This window comes from Alligator mississippiensis, chromosome 5 (assembly GCF_030867095.1).
Source record: "Alligator mississippiensis isolate rAllMis1 chromosome 5, rAllMis1, whole genome shotgun sequence".
Taxonomy (NCBI): Eukaryota; Metazoa; Chordata; order Crocodylia; family Alligatoridae; genus Alligator; species Alligator mississippiensis.
Genome location: NC_081828.1, coordinates 103,684,810 through 103,697,563, shown reverse-complemented (window position 1 = coordinate 103,697,563; position 12,754 = coordinate 103,684,810). Strand labels below are relative to the sequence as shown.

The 12,754-nt window shown below is 41.9% G+C and overlaps 1 protein-coding gene across 1 annotated transcript in view; it reads left to right on the top strand.

Moving 5' to 3' along the window:
- CDH18 (cadherin 18) overlaps window positions 1-12,754 on the top strand; it is a 445,884-nt gene that overhangs the window by 426,110 nt on the left and 7,020 nt on the right. Inside the window, exon 13 of the mRNA XM_059728627.1 lies at window positions 12,372-12,623. Within this exon, the coding sequence (XP_059584610.1) occupies window positions 12,372-12,623 (252 nt within the window). The remainder of the gene's footprint in view (window positions 1-12,371; window positions 12,624-12,754) is intronic.

The window sequence follows — 12,754 nt, the reverse complement described above, 5'->3', positions numbered from 1 at the left end:
GCCGCCTCCGGTCAGTTGGTTGGTAAGAAGGGCACACGTGTGTGCGGGACACACGTGTGCTGCCTCCTCTCCTTCCCGCTGCTGGTTCCCGAGTGCTGGGAACTACGTCACTCTATGGCTTTAAAGCCCGCGGTTTGAATTACCCGCCCCGCTCCAACGGCCAATCAGGCGCCCCGGAAGTGCCTGCTGGCAGTTCTGCCCCTACGCTCCCCCGCTGGGAGGATCCGCTGCCACAGGAGCCTGCTCCCCCAAGGGTTAGCCCCAGGGGTGCCCCCTGGCCTGGGGGGACAGTCCCCTTCCTTGCCCTCCCTGTTTGCGTGCTCTGTTCGCAGTGAACATCTGATCACAGCCCAGTGTGTAGCCTGGCTGTGTAGGGTAGGGGAGGGAGAAGGAGGGTTTCTGTCCCTGCAGTTGCCCCAGCCCTAAAGCACACCACAGCCCAGGTGGGGGGCTTGCAGGAGAAGGGCTCCAGGATCTCTCCCCTCCAGCCACTGCTGACAGTTGCCATCTGGTTGTGGGGACAGGGCTGGGGAGAGAAGTCACTCTGGCAGCCTCCTGGGAGGCATGCAGGAGCATCCCCAGTCGCCAGTACAGGCAGGCTCTCAGCCCCTTCCTCCTCCCCCGTACTTCACTGGACAGAAAATGTCTGTTTGCTTTGCTTGTGCTCTAACGTACAGCACTTTAAATAAAGCATAATAAAGCACTTCTGCTAGGGGTTTTTAGAACATCTGTTCTTAGCCTACTATTTTAAAGGCTAAGATCACATGAAGTTCCTGTTCTTATCAGCTGTAATATATATATATATATATATATATATATATATATAAATATATATAAACACACACACACACACACATACTATATTACTAGGTTTTATATATAACCGTATTAATAATTATTTTGTTTTACCAAGCACACAGAAGAACCACTGTCTGGGCAAATGTTCTGGATTAATCCCTATCCTTAATTGGATCGTTGGGTCGTATAACACTAGGATCAGGATTAACATCAACACACAGCAGGAAAGGAAAGGAAAGCAATACAAAGGCATATTGTCTCCTACTGCTGGTGTTGTTTTTTCCAAATGTTTTTTATTTCTCCTAGAGGGGGAAATCCATTTGATTTCCAAAATCCTGTCAGAGTAGAGCTGTGTGTTATTAGATGTAATGTGCATGTACAGACACACAACATATTTTTCATTGCTCTCATGGCTCTAATATTTAATGGATAAAGTCAAGAGAAATAAATAGTCAGTCAGTCTCACCTCCATCCTTGGCAAAGTCTTTGAAAAAATTATCAAGGCTCACATTTGCGAGAACCCAGCAGGAAAAATTATGCTGAGAGGAAACCAACACGGGTTCGTAGCAGGTAGATCATGCCTGACTAATCTAGTCTCTTTTTATGACCAGGTTACAAAACACCTGGACGCAGGAGTAGGGGTTGACATCATATACTTAGACTTCAGGAAGGCCTTCAATATGGTATCCCACACCATACTGGTGAACAAGTTAAGAGGCTGTGACTTGGATGACTACACAGTCCGGTGGGTGGCGAATTGGCTAGAGGGTCTCACCCAGAGAGTCGTAGTGGATGGGTCAGTATCGACCTGGAAGGGTGTGGGCAGTGGGGTGCCGCAGGGCTCGGTCCTAGGACCGATACTCTTCAATGTTTTCATCAGTGACTTGGACGAGGGAGTGAAGTGTACTCTGTCCAAGTTTGCGGATGACACAAAAATGTGGGGAGAGTGGACACACCGGAGGGCAGGGAACAACTACAAGCAGACCCGGACAGGTTGGACAAATGGGCAGAAAACAACAGAATGCAATTCAACAAGAAGAAATGCAAAGTGCTGCACCTAGGGAGGAAAAATGTCCAGCATACCTACTGCCTAGGAAATTACCTGCTTGGTGGCACAGAAGCGGAAAGGGATCTTGGAGTCCTAGTGGACTCCAAGATGAACATGAGTCGGCAGTGTGACGAAGCCATCAGAAAAGCTAATGGCACTTTATTGTGCATCAGTAGATGCATGACGAACAGATCCAAGGAGGTGATACTTCCCCTCTATCGGGCGCTGGTCAGACCGCATTTGGAATACAGCTTTCAATTTTGGGTGCCACACTTCAAGAGAGATGTGGATAACCTGGAGAGGGTCCAGAGAAGGGCCACTCGTATGGTTAAGGGCTTGCAGGCCAAGCCCTATGAGAAGAGACTGGGGCACCTGGACCTCTTCAGCCTCCACAAGAGAAGGTTGAGAGGCGACCTTGTGGCTGCCTATAAGTTCATCACGGGGGCACAGAAGGGAATTGGTGAGGTTTTATTCACCAAGGCGCCCCCGGGGATTACAAGAAATAATGGCCACAAGCTAGCAGAGAGCAGATTTAGACTAGACATTAGGAAGAACTTCTTCACAGTTTGAGTGGCCAAGGTCTGGAATGGGCTCCCAAGGGAGGTGGTGCTCTCCCCTACCCTGAGGGTCTTCAAGAGGAGGTTAGATAGATATCTAGCTGGGGTCATCTAAACCCAGCACTCTTTCCTGCCTATGCAGGGGGTCGGACTCGATGATCTATTGAGGTCCCTTCCGACCCTAGCACCTATGAATCTATGAAATAATGTTTGTAGTAGGCCAAGAAGAAACAACTGCTTTTGCTCACAATGGAACTGGATGACAAACCCAAAATCTTGCAAGATTTATACAGCTGTTAAAAATATCAGTGCATTTGGCATGGAGCATAAACCTTTAAAGAATGCATTTTATGAGGGACCCCTCTACATGTCTAACTTTATAGCTGGCTGGAGCCTTTTACTGTGCGATAGCTACTTTGCACGTGTAGCTACTGTCAAGGTAATTGAACAATTAACCACTTAATTGTGCAATACCTATAACATGTAGAAGGGGCCTAGCTGTTCACCCAGCTACACAGAAAACAGACACTGTAAGGATATTTGAGAAAGGACAACATGACTGCTGTAGTTGATTGACTGCTCTGGGTATCTCTCTCTCCTGTGTAAGAGAGAGACCCAGAGCACTTGATACAGTAAATGAGATATACAGTATTTTGATAAGATAATATCATTTAGCTGAAATACAGAAGAGCAAAAGCTATGCAGATATGCAAATAGAAGACAGCAACTTATGAACCATGCAAAATAAATATGAGTTTAGCCTTTCCAGAAAAAAGAAACGCATTGGATGTGATAACATTTTTTGTTGGTTTCTATTTTGTTTTGGAGGGGTGTTTTGGTAAGATGGAGAGATCTCTTCTAAATCAAATGTTTCTTGTAAGTACAAGGATCTTTGCCACTTTCCCCCTTCTAAAAACCTAAAACTCCTTTGCTCCTCAGATGGCCAGGAGGGGAAACTAGCGAGTGACATAAAGGCTCTTTCTCTCTCCATTAGAACTGAATGGCACCATTTGCTTGCTTCAATAAACGAACAGTAGATTTCTAGGCCCAAAATCTGAACTGAATTGCAATTGTGCTACGCTAGACAACAGGCAGCCCTACAACAATAGCTTTCAAACAGACCAAAAATAAAACTGTTTCCCAGAGTTATTAATAAAGGAATAAAATGGAAATACTGAAGAATTTACTCCTACATAAACAAATTAGGACTCAGAAATTGGTAGCTCTGGCTTCCGTGGTATTATAAATACAGGCTTCTCTCAAAAGATTTTTTGCACTTTGTTTTTAATTAGTTATGACATCTCAGCAAACTTAGAAAAGTTGAGCCGCTGACGTGAGCAGAGCTGAAAAGCAAATTAAAACATGCCTAAAGCAACAACAGGTTTTTATTTATTTTTTACTTGCATTTCTCTTGTGCCAAAAATCCTTATATTGTGAATAATAAATAAGTTACTACTCTCCAATGTGCTCCTGCTTCTACAGTGCTAGCATTGTATCTCTGATTCTTTGTTTTTCCTGTTCTTGCATTTCTTTTCAGTTCAGGGAGTTCAGTATATCAAGTCAGAGATGATCGGGCACTTTGGAAATAAAGAAGAATGAGATAACAGCCTTGAGTGCCATAGGCTTCATAGTCTACATTTCTAAAGTTTGAAAGATATTGCTTAGAGCTATGTCAAATATTCCACAAGGATTATGTAAACCACTTGAGCTGAGTCTTGAGTTCTGGCTTGAATATGTTCGGTGAACAATAGCCAGAGTGATATATACAACTGAGGAGTTAAAAAATCTCTGTTCCTGAGTCAGTGATTTTTCCATGCGAAAAGCATCACTCCTCTCACCTCCAGCAAGCCCTAAGAACCATGCATTTTACTTAGCTCTCTTCAAGGAGGGAAAGTGCAGCTTAGTGAGCAGATCCAGGGCCTTATTTCAATGGAAGAAGGTTATTGTTGTGGGATAAATATGGAAAAGTCACTGAGTTTGCATCTTCTAGCTGATGATGTACAAAGCCTGGTTCACTTCCAGTGCTTGTGAACCAAACTATAAAGTTTGTTGATTCTGTTCATCAGCCTCTGTCTCTTTTTTTGTATTAGAACACAACTACCTATATTTAACCTATTTCTCAAACTAGTTTTGTTTCTAGTAAGTCATTTTTTATTCTTTTCTGCAACCCTACTTGGATCAACCCTTATTTCTGTTGCATGCTGTCTTTACTATTTTCAGTTTGTGGGACTGTTCAGTTTCATATAAAAAATTTCCTTCTGTAAATTATACAGCCACATTTTCCCTTCTTTCTTCAAAATCATTTCCTTCACTCAAAAAAGTGACCCATTGTACTCTGAAACAATTTAGGAACAAAAGTCAGACCACATTTGCAACTGTGATTTGGGTGAATTTTTATTTATTTGTTCATTTACTTGTTTATTTTATTTGTTTTAGTCTTGACTATTGTATGGAGGTTGGATTAAACTCAAGCGACCTTGGCTTTGACCTTGGTTTTTGGCTTTGATGCTGTCATTAGCCAGTGGAGTGACCTTGACCAACTCATTTCTTTGTTCTCTCTTTTTCCATCTGCAAAATGAAGAAATGATAGTGGCCATCTTTTATAGGACTTCCAAAGGGCTTTGGGAAACAGTATAAATGAATTAGGCATATGATTTTGTTACTATTATATTATATGGTAACTTTCTGACAGTCTTTTCACAGTGACAGTGAGTATTAGAATACATATTGTTAACTCTTGACCTTGTTTTCTAGAACCATAAAATATGCTTTGCTTGTCTTAATACATGTATATGTCTTTACTGGGATATAACCTCTATTTTTGTACCCATGGCCTAATTGTGTGTAATCGTAAAGATTTATAGATGCATACAATGTAGGACTTCATTTACTCATTCCATACTGTAATTACTTGAAGAGAAAATATGAAATATACAAACAGCCATGATCAAGGATATTTCTAAGTGAGAGAACAGAATCTGTTTCTATTCTCGCTATGTATGTAACCATGTCTCTTCTAATAGTTACTTTAAAAAGTTATAAAGTATAAAACACCAACAGGTAGTTTTTCTCTTTGGCATTTACTTATTTATTTTATGTAGCATAAAATGTCAGTTTCTAATTTTCAGATTTTTCCACCCCCTCCCCCCAAGAATGTTTAAACTTCATTTATTCAGGATTTATTTACTGTAAAATGATCAATGTCAAATTTGTCCACTATTTTTTCTTTTGTTTTCTATCAAACTTGCCTTTTGTCCCCCCACATCTTTCAGTCTTTGTGTTGTCTTTTTTTCTTGTCTGAAGTTATCTGTTCCCTTCTTTCATCTTGCTGCTCACATTCCAATAGTCCTTTTTTGCAGCTTTGCCAATAATCTTTGTTTTATCATTGTTAAGTTGCTACTCATGAGCTTAAACCCTTTCTGCTCAGGAAGCCTCATTTTTTGTTCTTCCGTATTTAGGTCTCTGATATTTTTTCTTTTCAGTTTGCATTCTTGTCACTGCTGCTGTAGCTGCATATATTGGATTGCTCATTCTCAGTTAGATTTATATAAGGGGAGGTGAGGGGGAGGTTATGCTTGCCTGATCAAATTTGAAGACTGGCCCTCCTTTGGATATTAGCCGAGGCACATTCACAGGGGCAGAATTCTGTAGGAGTGTCTTATTCTGTCTATGTTCATAAAGAAAATTTAACCAGGCTCAGTTGTTCAAGGTCTGTGGGCACCATTACTATAGAAATTACTGATAGAACCATTGCCATTATTCTATTACAATTACAGTTCTGTTTAGCTATAAAAAATGTGAGGATAATATCTGTTGAGATGAGGGTCATGATTGGTGCCACTTTTGATATTCAGTTGATGGATATGGATCACTTATCACAGAGAAGGAATTGTACTTCAACCTCTTTCTCCTTTATGGTCCTAATGTGTTATTTCTGAGCATGTTTGTAGAGTGATTATCATCACTTAATTTTGTTATAACTGAAAATCTAACTTTTCCTAGGATCATTCTATTCAAAAATAGCTTTCCTTTCCTGTATAAAATCTGTATCTTCAGAGACACTGAACACTTATCATTCCTACTACAGTCAGTGGGAATTCCAGGCACCAAGTACCATTCAAGATTTGACTTTTTTTGTAAAGCCATGTGGCCATTACAATAGTAGGGATGAGTCTCATATACCTGGTTACCTTTTGTCTGAAGTGCTTCATTATGAGAAAGTTCTGATTGATTAGAATCAATATTTCATATCATATATTTGATAGAATCCAAAAACTGGATTTTAAAAAACTAATTGTGCTCCCTGGACAAAATAATCACTTAAAGGCAAGGTACAGACATTCAAAAAGCCTGAGGTAGATTTGTTATCTAGTTTTCTGTAAGTGGCATAGTATACATTGGTAACAAACAGAGCACACATTCACCCTTTGATTTGAACAGTGGGCAGGGGGTTCAAATCTTAGTTTGGGTTCCACCATTTTTAAACCAGTTTGTGAGAGCCAAACTTCTGATCTGTTATGGGTATAGACTGGTTTCTGATCACTTATACCTGTAAACGTGTAATGTCTGTACCCGGCCAAAATGATTATTTTGTTTGGTCTTTTACAAGATTATCCCCTTGCTCAAATTCAGATTTTCCGTGTCTAGTTCTTGGAACACTGAAAATTTGAACTCTGAAAATAAAGGGTGCCTATAGATGTGTGGGTAGGATGCTCCAATGCACTGTAATTACAGGGTGTTGGAGCAGACTCGATTAATTGATAATTCAATTCTATCAAATATCAATCAAATCTGCTACAGTGTGCTAATTAGCATGCTCTAGCAGCCTCTGTGTCTCGTGTATCATCATCCCTGTACTTCAAAATGGTGGTAAGGATGCTTTAACTAAAGCTTGCTCAGCAAGCTTTAGTTAAAGTGCCCACACTGCCGTTTTGAATTGTGGAGATGCTGATACAGGAGACACTGTGGTTGCTTTAATTAAAGTAGCTCCCAGAGCCACTCTGATTAAAGCACAGCCCTCCCACCTCTGGAGCATGTGTAACCCCCTCCCCCCGCAAAGGTCTGAAATCCTGACCTGATTTAAAACAGTGGGAGAGTTAACAGTGCCCTCTGGGAGATCAAGATTTTAACCAACATCATCATTCATTGTATAACTAGGACTATATAAGGGATAATTCAAGGTATCATTATCAGTGATCACCAACAGTATACTCCTTATTATCATCACACTTGAAAATACAATGCTATGTAATAATATTTTATTTAAGAAAATGTGTTTCCTGCAAACTGGATTCAAGAGCTTTGTGTAGAAATAGCCTTGAGATGTGACATACAGCTGTGGATAAGTGGTTGAATCTGAGCTTTTCCATCATTCTGGAAAATTGTATTGAGTGTTCCAGGTTTAGCCCAACTCAATGAAACGTAGTTTTAAACTTGAACGTGGCGATAAATTAAGATGTAATCCAAGGAGAGAACATGCCTTTTCACTCGGGATGTGAAAGAAAACAAAGAGTCCTTTGCAACGGGAAAGAAGAGCAGTTCCTGACTATAGGGTCTGTGGAGAAGAGGGCTTCCTATCATGATATAGTAAAATTACATGGAAGGGTAGAAAGGAAGCCAGTTCTGGGAAGTGAAGAGTTGAATGGAGAAGTAAGTGGCTATGAAAGCCATAGAATAAACTAGAAAATCTTCTATTTTTAAAGAGAGAAGCAATTTTAAATTGGATCCTGATTTACTAGGAAGCCAGTGGAATTGTATGAGCATATGATGAGTTAATAATATATGTTTTAACAGGTGAGAAGGCAGAACTGCATTCAATTTATACTGAGATTGTTGCATATTCTTAAATTTAGATTTAACTGTTGTTTATGTGGTATGTGGGTCTGTTTAGGTTTTTAACTCAGTGTAAGTTTCCTCTTCTCCTGGCTTCTCATCTGAAGGGAAGGCAGACTTGAAGCCCAGATTGTACTCTGAAGGGAGCATCCATATCCAGACTGGCAAAGATTCTGTCATTAGGCTCTAGCCATTAGAAACCAAACGTGTACAAATGTTCAGACTTTTTCTCCCAGAGCAAAAATGGCCACTCTCATGGGGGGAGACCTGGAAACAATTAGGGATACATTGCTTCTGAGGCAGTTTCTTCTGGGAGACTGAATATCTGTACACTTTCCTCTGGCTTAACTGCTCCTGGTCAAAACTGCCTTCTTCAGACCAAGGTACCCTGGTCCTGAAGAAGCTTTGTGGGGGCAGCTGCTCTTCCCATCCCATAAACCAGGAGAACTTTTCAGAATTGGAGCAGTACCCATTGCTTCCTGCCTCTTCCCCAAACTGGGCAGTCCCCAGTTTGTGGAAGAGGCAGAAGGCTTTGCCAGCTCCTGCTGGCTTCCACTTGCTGCCCTGCCACTCACCTGAGCAGCAGGGTAGCAGTTGAAAAGCTGGAACCTGGAAGCAGGACTCAAAGACCCTGTTTTCACCTGCCAACTGTTAAATTGTCACTCCACTGCTCAGTTGGTTATGGGGGCATGGCGTGGTGTGAAAAGAGAGAGCCGTCAGCCAAGCTGGAGAAAGCCTCTGCACTCCTGGATCCCGTCCCCTCGGACTTTTAAATTGCCATGCCAGCCACTCAGTTGCATGGTAGCGGGTTAGGCGAAGCTAGAGGGACTGGGAGCCATGTATACAGGACCTTTTCCCCCTCCCAGGTCCTGGTTTCCAGCTCCTGATCCCTCTAGCTTCCCCTTGCCACCTGCACTGCCCAGCTGACCTCAAGAGCATTGCCACTGCAGTGAAATGCCCATGCTTCTCCCCATGCTGCTGGAGGTCAGTCCAGAAAAGTGTGGAGCTGGACAGATTGCTGTGTCCCCCAGCAGTGCTGTGGCAAAGAAGTTTTGCACCCGAGGCAAAGCCTGCAGCAGCAGCCCGCCCTTGCCCCGCACACTGATGGGGGCGGGGGGCATAAAGGGAGCACGCCCCCCCCCCATGCTTGCCCAGGAGTGCACACAGAGGTGGAAGCCACCCTCCCTTGACCCCGGGCCCCCCCAACCTAGCTGCTTGTGACTCTTTCCCCCACCCTGCCCTGGCTGGGCAGCACCTATTGGCACCCCTCCAGTTCAGCACCTGGGGCAGTTGCTCTACTTGCCCCTCTCCACCCCTTGCTACAGCACTGGTCCCTAGGAGCAGTCATATTTTCCTGTGGGGGATAACTCGGAGGGTTCCCAGCACAGGAGAATGCCTCTCTCTTGCTAATCAGCTGGTTGGCAGGATTTGGGAGGTGGAGGGCATTCTTGTAGGGCTGGAGCCAACCCTGGCTGTCTGTGGGAGCTTCTGCTTTTCAGCAGCTGCCACTGCCACTTGACAGTCTGTCTCCTTCCGAAGCCAGGGTATAGTGCAGGCTATCAATTAATGGGCTTCTCTAAGGTCAGGGGTGGCCTAGGAAGCAGCTCTGTAGTGCTTGCTATCTCTCTGTCTTCTGGTGGGAATTAACATCTATACACAGCCTTAGCATGTGCTTTTTTCTGCTCTTGTGCTATATTTTCACTTTGGATTTCACCTATAATGAATAAAAAGCAAATGGAAATAGTCCTTCATAAGAAGCACACCATCAGGAAACCCCCTCACTCTACCAGTAAGCTAGAGAAACCCACTGAAATTGTTTGTATATCACATTTTATTAAATGTAAAAGGTCACGCATGCACCAAAGAACAATCTAGTTCAGCCCGTAAAATAAGCCTTGTGAGTCTTCCATTTCTTTTCAAATTAAACTGGCAGAGCCCAGTAAGACCCATGAGCCATGGAGCTTGATGAACCTCTCTGTATGTGGCATTCTCTGATTAGAATCATCAGGTCAGTGCTGTCACTGCTGTGAGGAAGAGGTCTCCTTATATAGTAAATGTAATCTGAATCCCAGTGATATTCACATGATTTTTTTTTTCAATTAAGTAACACAATTTTATCACAAAACAGACTACTCCCATATGTGGTTGCAGAATAAGGTGGAAAAAACATGTCCATTGGTGGTAAAACAACAAGTATGACTGGAGGTATCCACTTGGGTGGTTAATAAAATGTCCTAGCTCCAGATTTAATACTGCATGAAAAGCTAAAATTTAACAGGATCATTCATATGGAGAGACTGTATTTCTCTCTATATATGCATATGCATATACATTTCAGGAAGCTTACTCATTAATAGTATTCATTTGGGTTTTTTGGTGTATTTTGGAATGCTTTTCCTGCCCCCAAAAAGCAATTCTTTCAGACTTATGCAACATTTTTGGTAGATTATTTGACACGCGCTTAATTTTTTCTGTTGCTGATAGTGGTGGTGGTAGTTGTTATTTGCTCCCTCAGCAGGAAAGAAGCAGGTTATATCTATATTTATAATATAGTCCATGCTGAATCTCTTTGACAGCCTCTCTCATACTGTTTTGAGGGAGCATGCTATCAGTGGGTGCTGAAAAGTTATTCATTTAAGTTTATGCAAACAACAAAGTAGAGAGATGCAGACAAAAGACATTTTAAATGGATGGCTCCATGCCTCTCAAGCACTGGAAGAGGTTTACTGGGCAGGCAGCCCTGGACAGTATCCTTAAATTGTCTCTTGACATATCAGGGCAATAGGAGGTTTACAGGATTGTTCCAAAGGAATTATGCTCAGTAGGATATGGAACACAAAGATAAATAAGTATGTATCTACGGTATCTACAGTGCATTCCATAGGCAGCAACTCAGCACTTAAAGATACAATTCCAGTAAGAGAGGCTCAGATAGTGACTTTAATAATGACAGGAGAAACAGTTTCCAGAAAAACAATGTACATCAGAATAAATGCACCTGTAAGATCTTCTGAAGCTCTGGTTAAACAAAGCTTTTCAAACCTATTTATAAAAGCCTCATCTGGTAACTCCCAGTAATGTTACAAGATCATCACATTGTTTTCTTTCTCCTGCTCTTTATCACCCTGCTTCAATAGTGCTACATTTCCATTTTCATGTGCCATGATACTACAGGCTTGCACACACCCATCACTTTTATTGTAATAATAATAACAGCTTCATTAGCCTTTTGCCAGAGCCTTATTCACCCATTATTGCAACATCTCCCCCTAATCTGATCTGTAATCTAACTACCTTCCTTTTTCAATTGACTCCTCAGGACTCATCTCTTCTGCCACAGTGCCTTTAAGAAACCAGTCGTTTAATTGTGTCTAGGGTGACAGTAGATGGAGCTAAGTGATTGTTGCTTTGTTTATAATAACTTTTAGAAAACTATAACAACCCTGCAGACCCAGTATCGTAGCCAATGTGGTTAATCCAAGGCACAATTATTGCTAATTGAAAACTTTTCCTTCTCACTTTGTCTTCTTAGCAACAGGCCCTTTGAGGCCTAAATTGTGCATTCATGTATGTTTGTGCAATAACTTGCAGAACTGAGACCTGATCCTAATTGGAGCCTTTGGGTATTACTGTAATATAAATGTAATGGGATAATGATTACTAATTTTATTAACTGCCATGCATACCAGCTGCACCTGGGGTTCATAGTAAGATGACAGAATTTGACAAAAACTTCCTCCCTCTTCTGTTCTGTAGCTGCACATACTTTGCCACTCTCACCTTTTAACTTCCCATGCCCACCACCATAACTCTCAGCATCAGCTGTCATCTTCACCCTGAACTTCTCACAGCTGTGTTTTGTCCACTATGCGCTCCTTATTCAGATCACTCCTGAAAATTCACTGCCCTCTGAAGCCTGTAGGAGAAGCCTTATTCTTATTTATACCAAGGACTTTTTACACCATATGGACCATGGAAAGGGGCCTTACCCGGGAGATGGACCCAATTTGGCATAAAGTATAATGTAAATATAAATCAGGACCAAAAGGATTACTGTTAGTCCTTTGAGGTGGGTAAGGTACAAATTATAAAATTTAGTTTCTATTAAGATGGAATTCTGCTTTTTGGTGTTGTAGATAATACAGCCAGCATCCTGACCAGACGGAGAAGATTCAGTCGAACCACTCAAGATGTCTATTACCTCCCTATTTTGATTTCTGATACTGGAATCCCCTCTCTGAGCAGTAGCAGCACACTTACAATCAGGGTGTGTGCATGTGAGAGAGATGGACGTGTGCGGACCTGTCATGCTGAAGCTTTCCTCTCCTCAGCTGGTTTGAGCACGGGAGCTTTAATTGCAATTCTTCTCTGTGTCCTCATCCTTCTGGGTAAGCGGCTCTTAGTATTAAGTACCTACATCCTCTATATTCTCTATCCTTTAGAATGTGGCAATGGAGTGACATATAATGTGGTTCTGAACCAGGGATTGCTTTTGGTAATTAGAAATCAGACATACAAA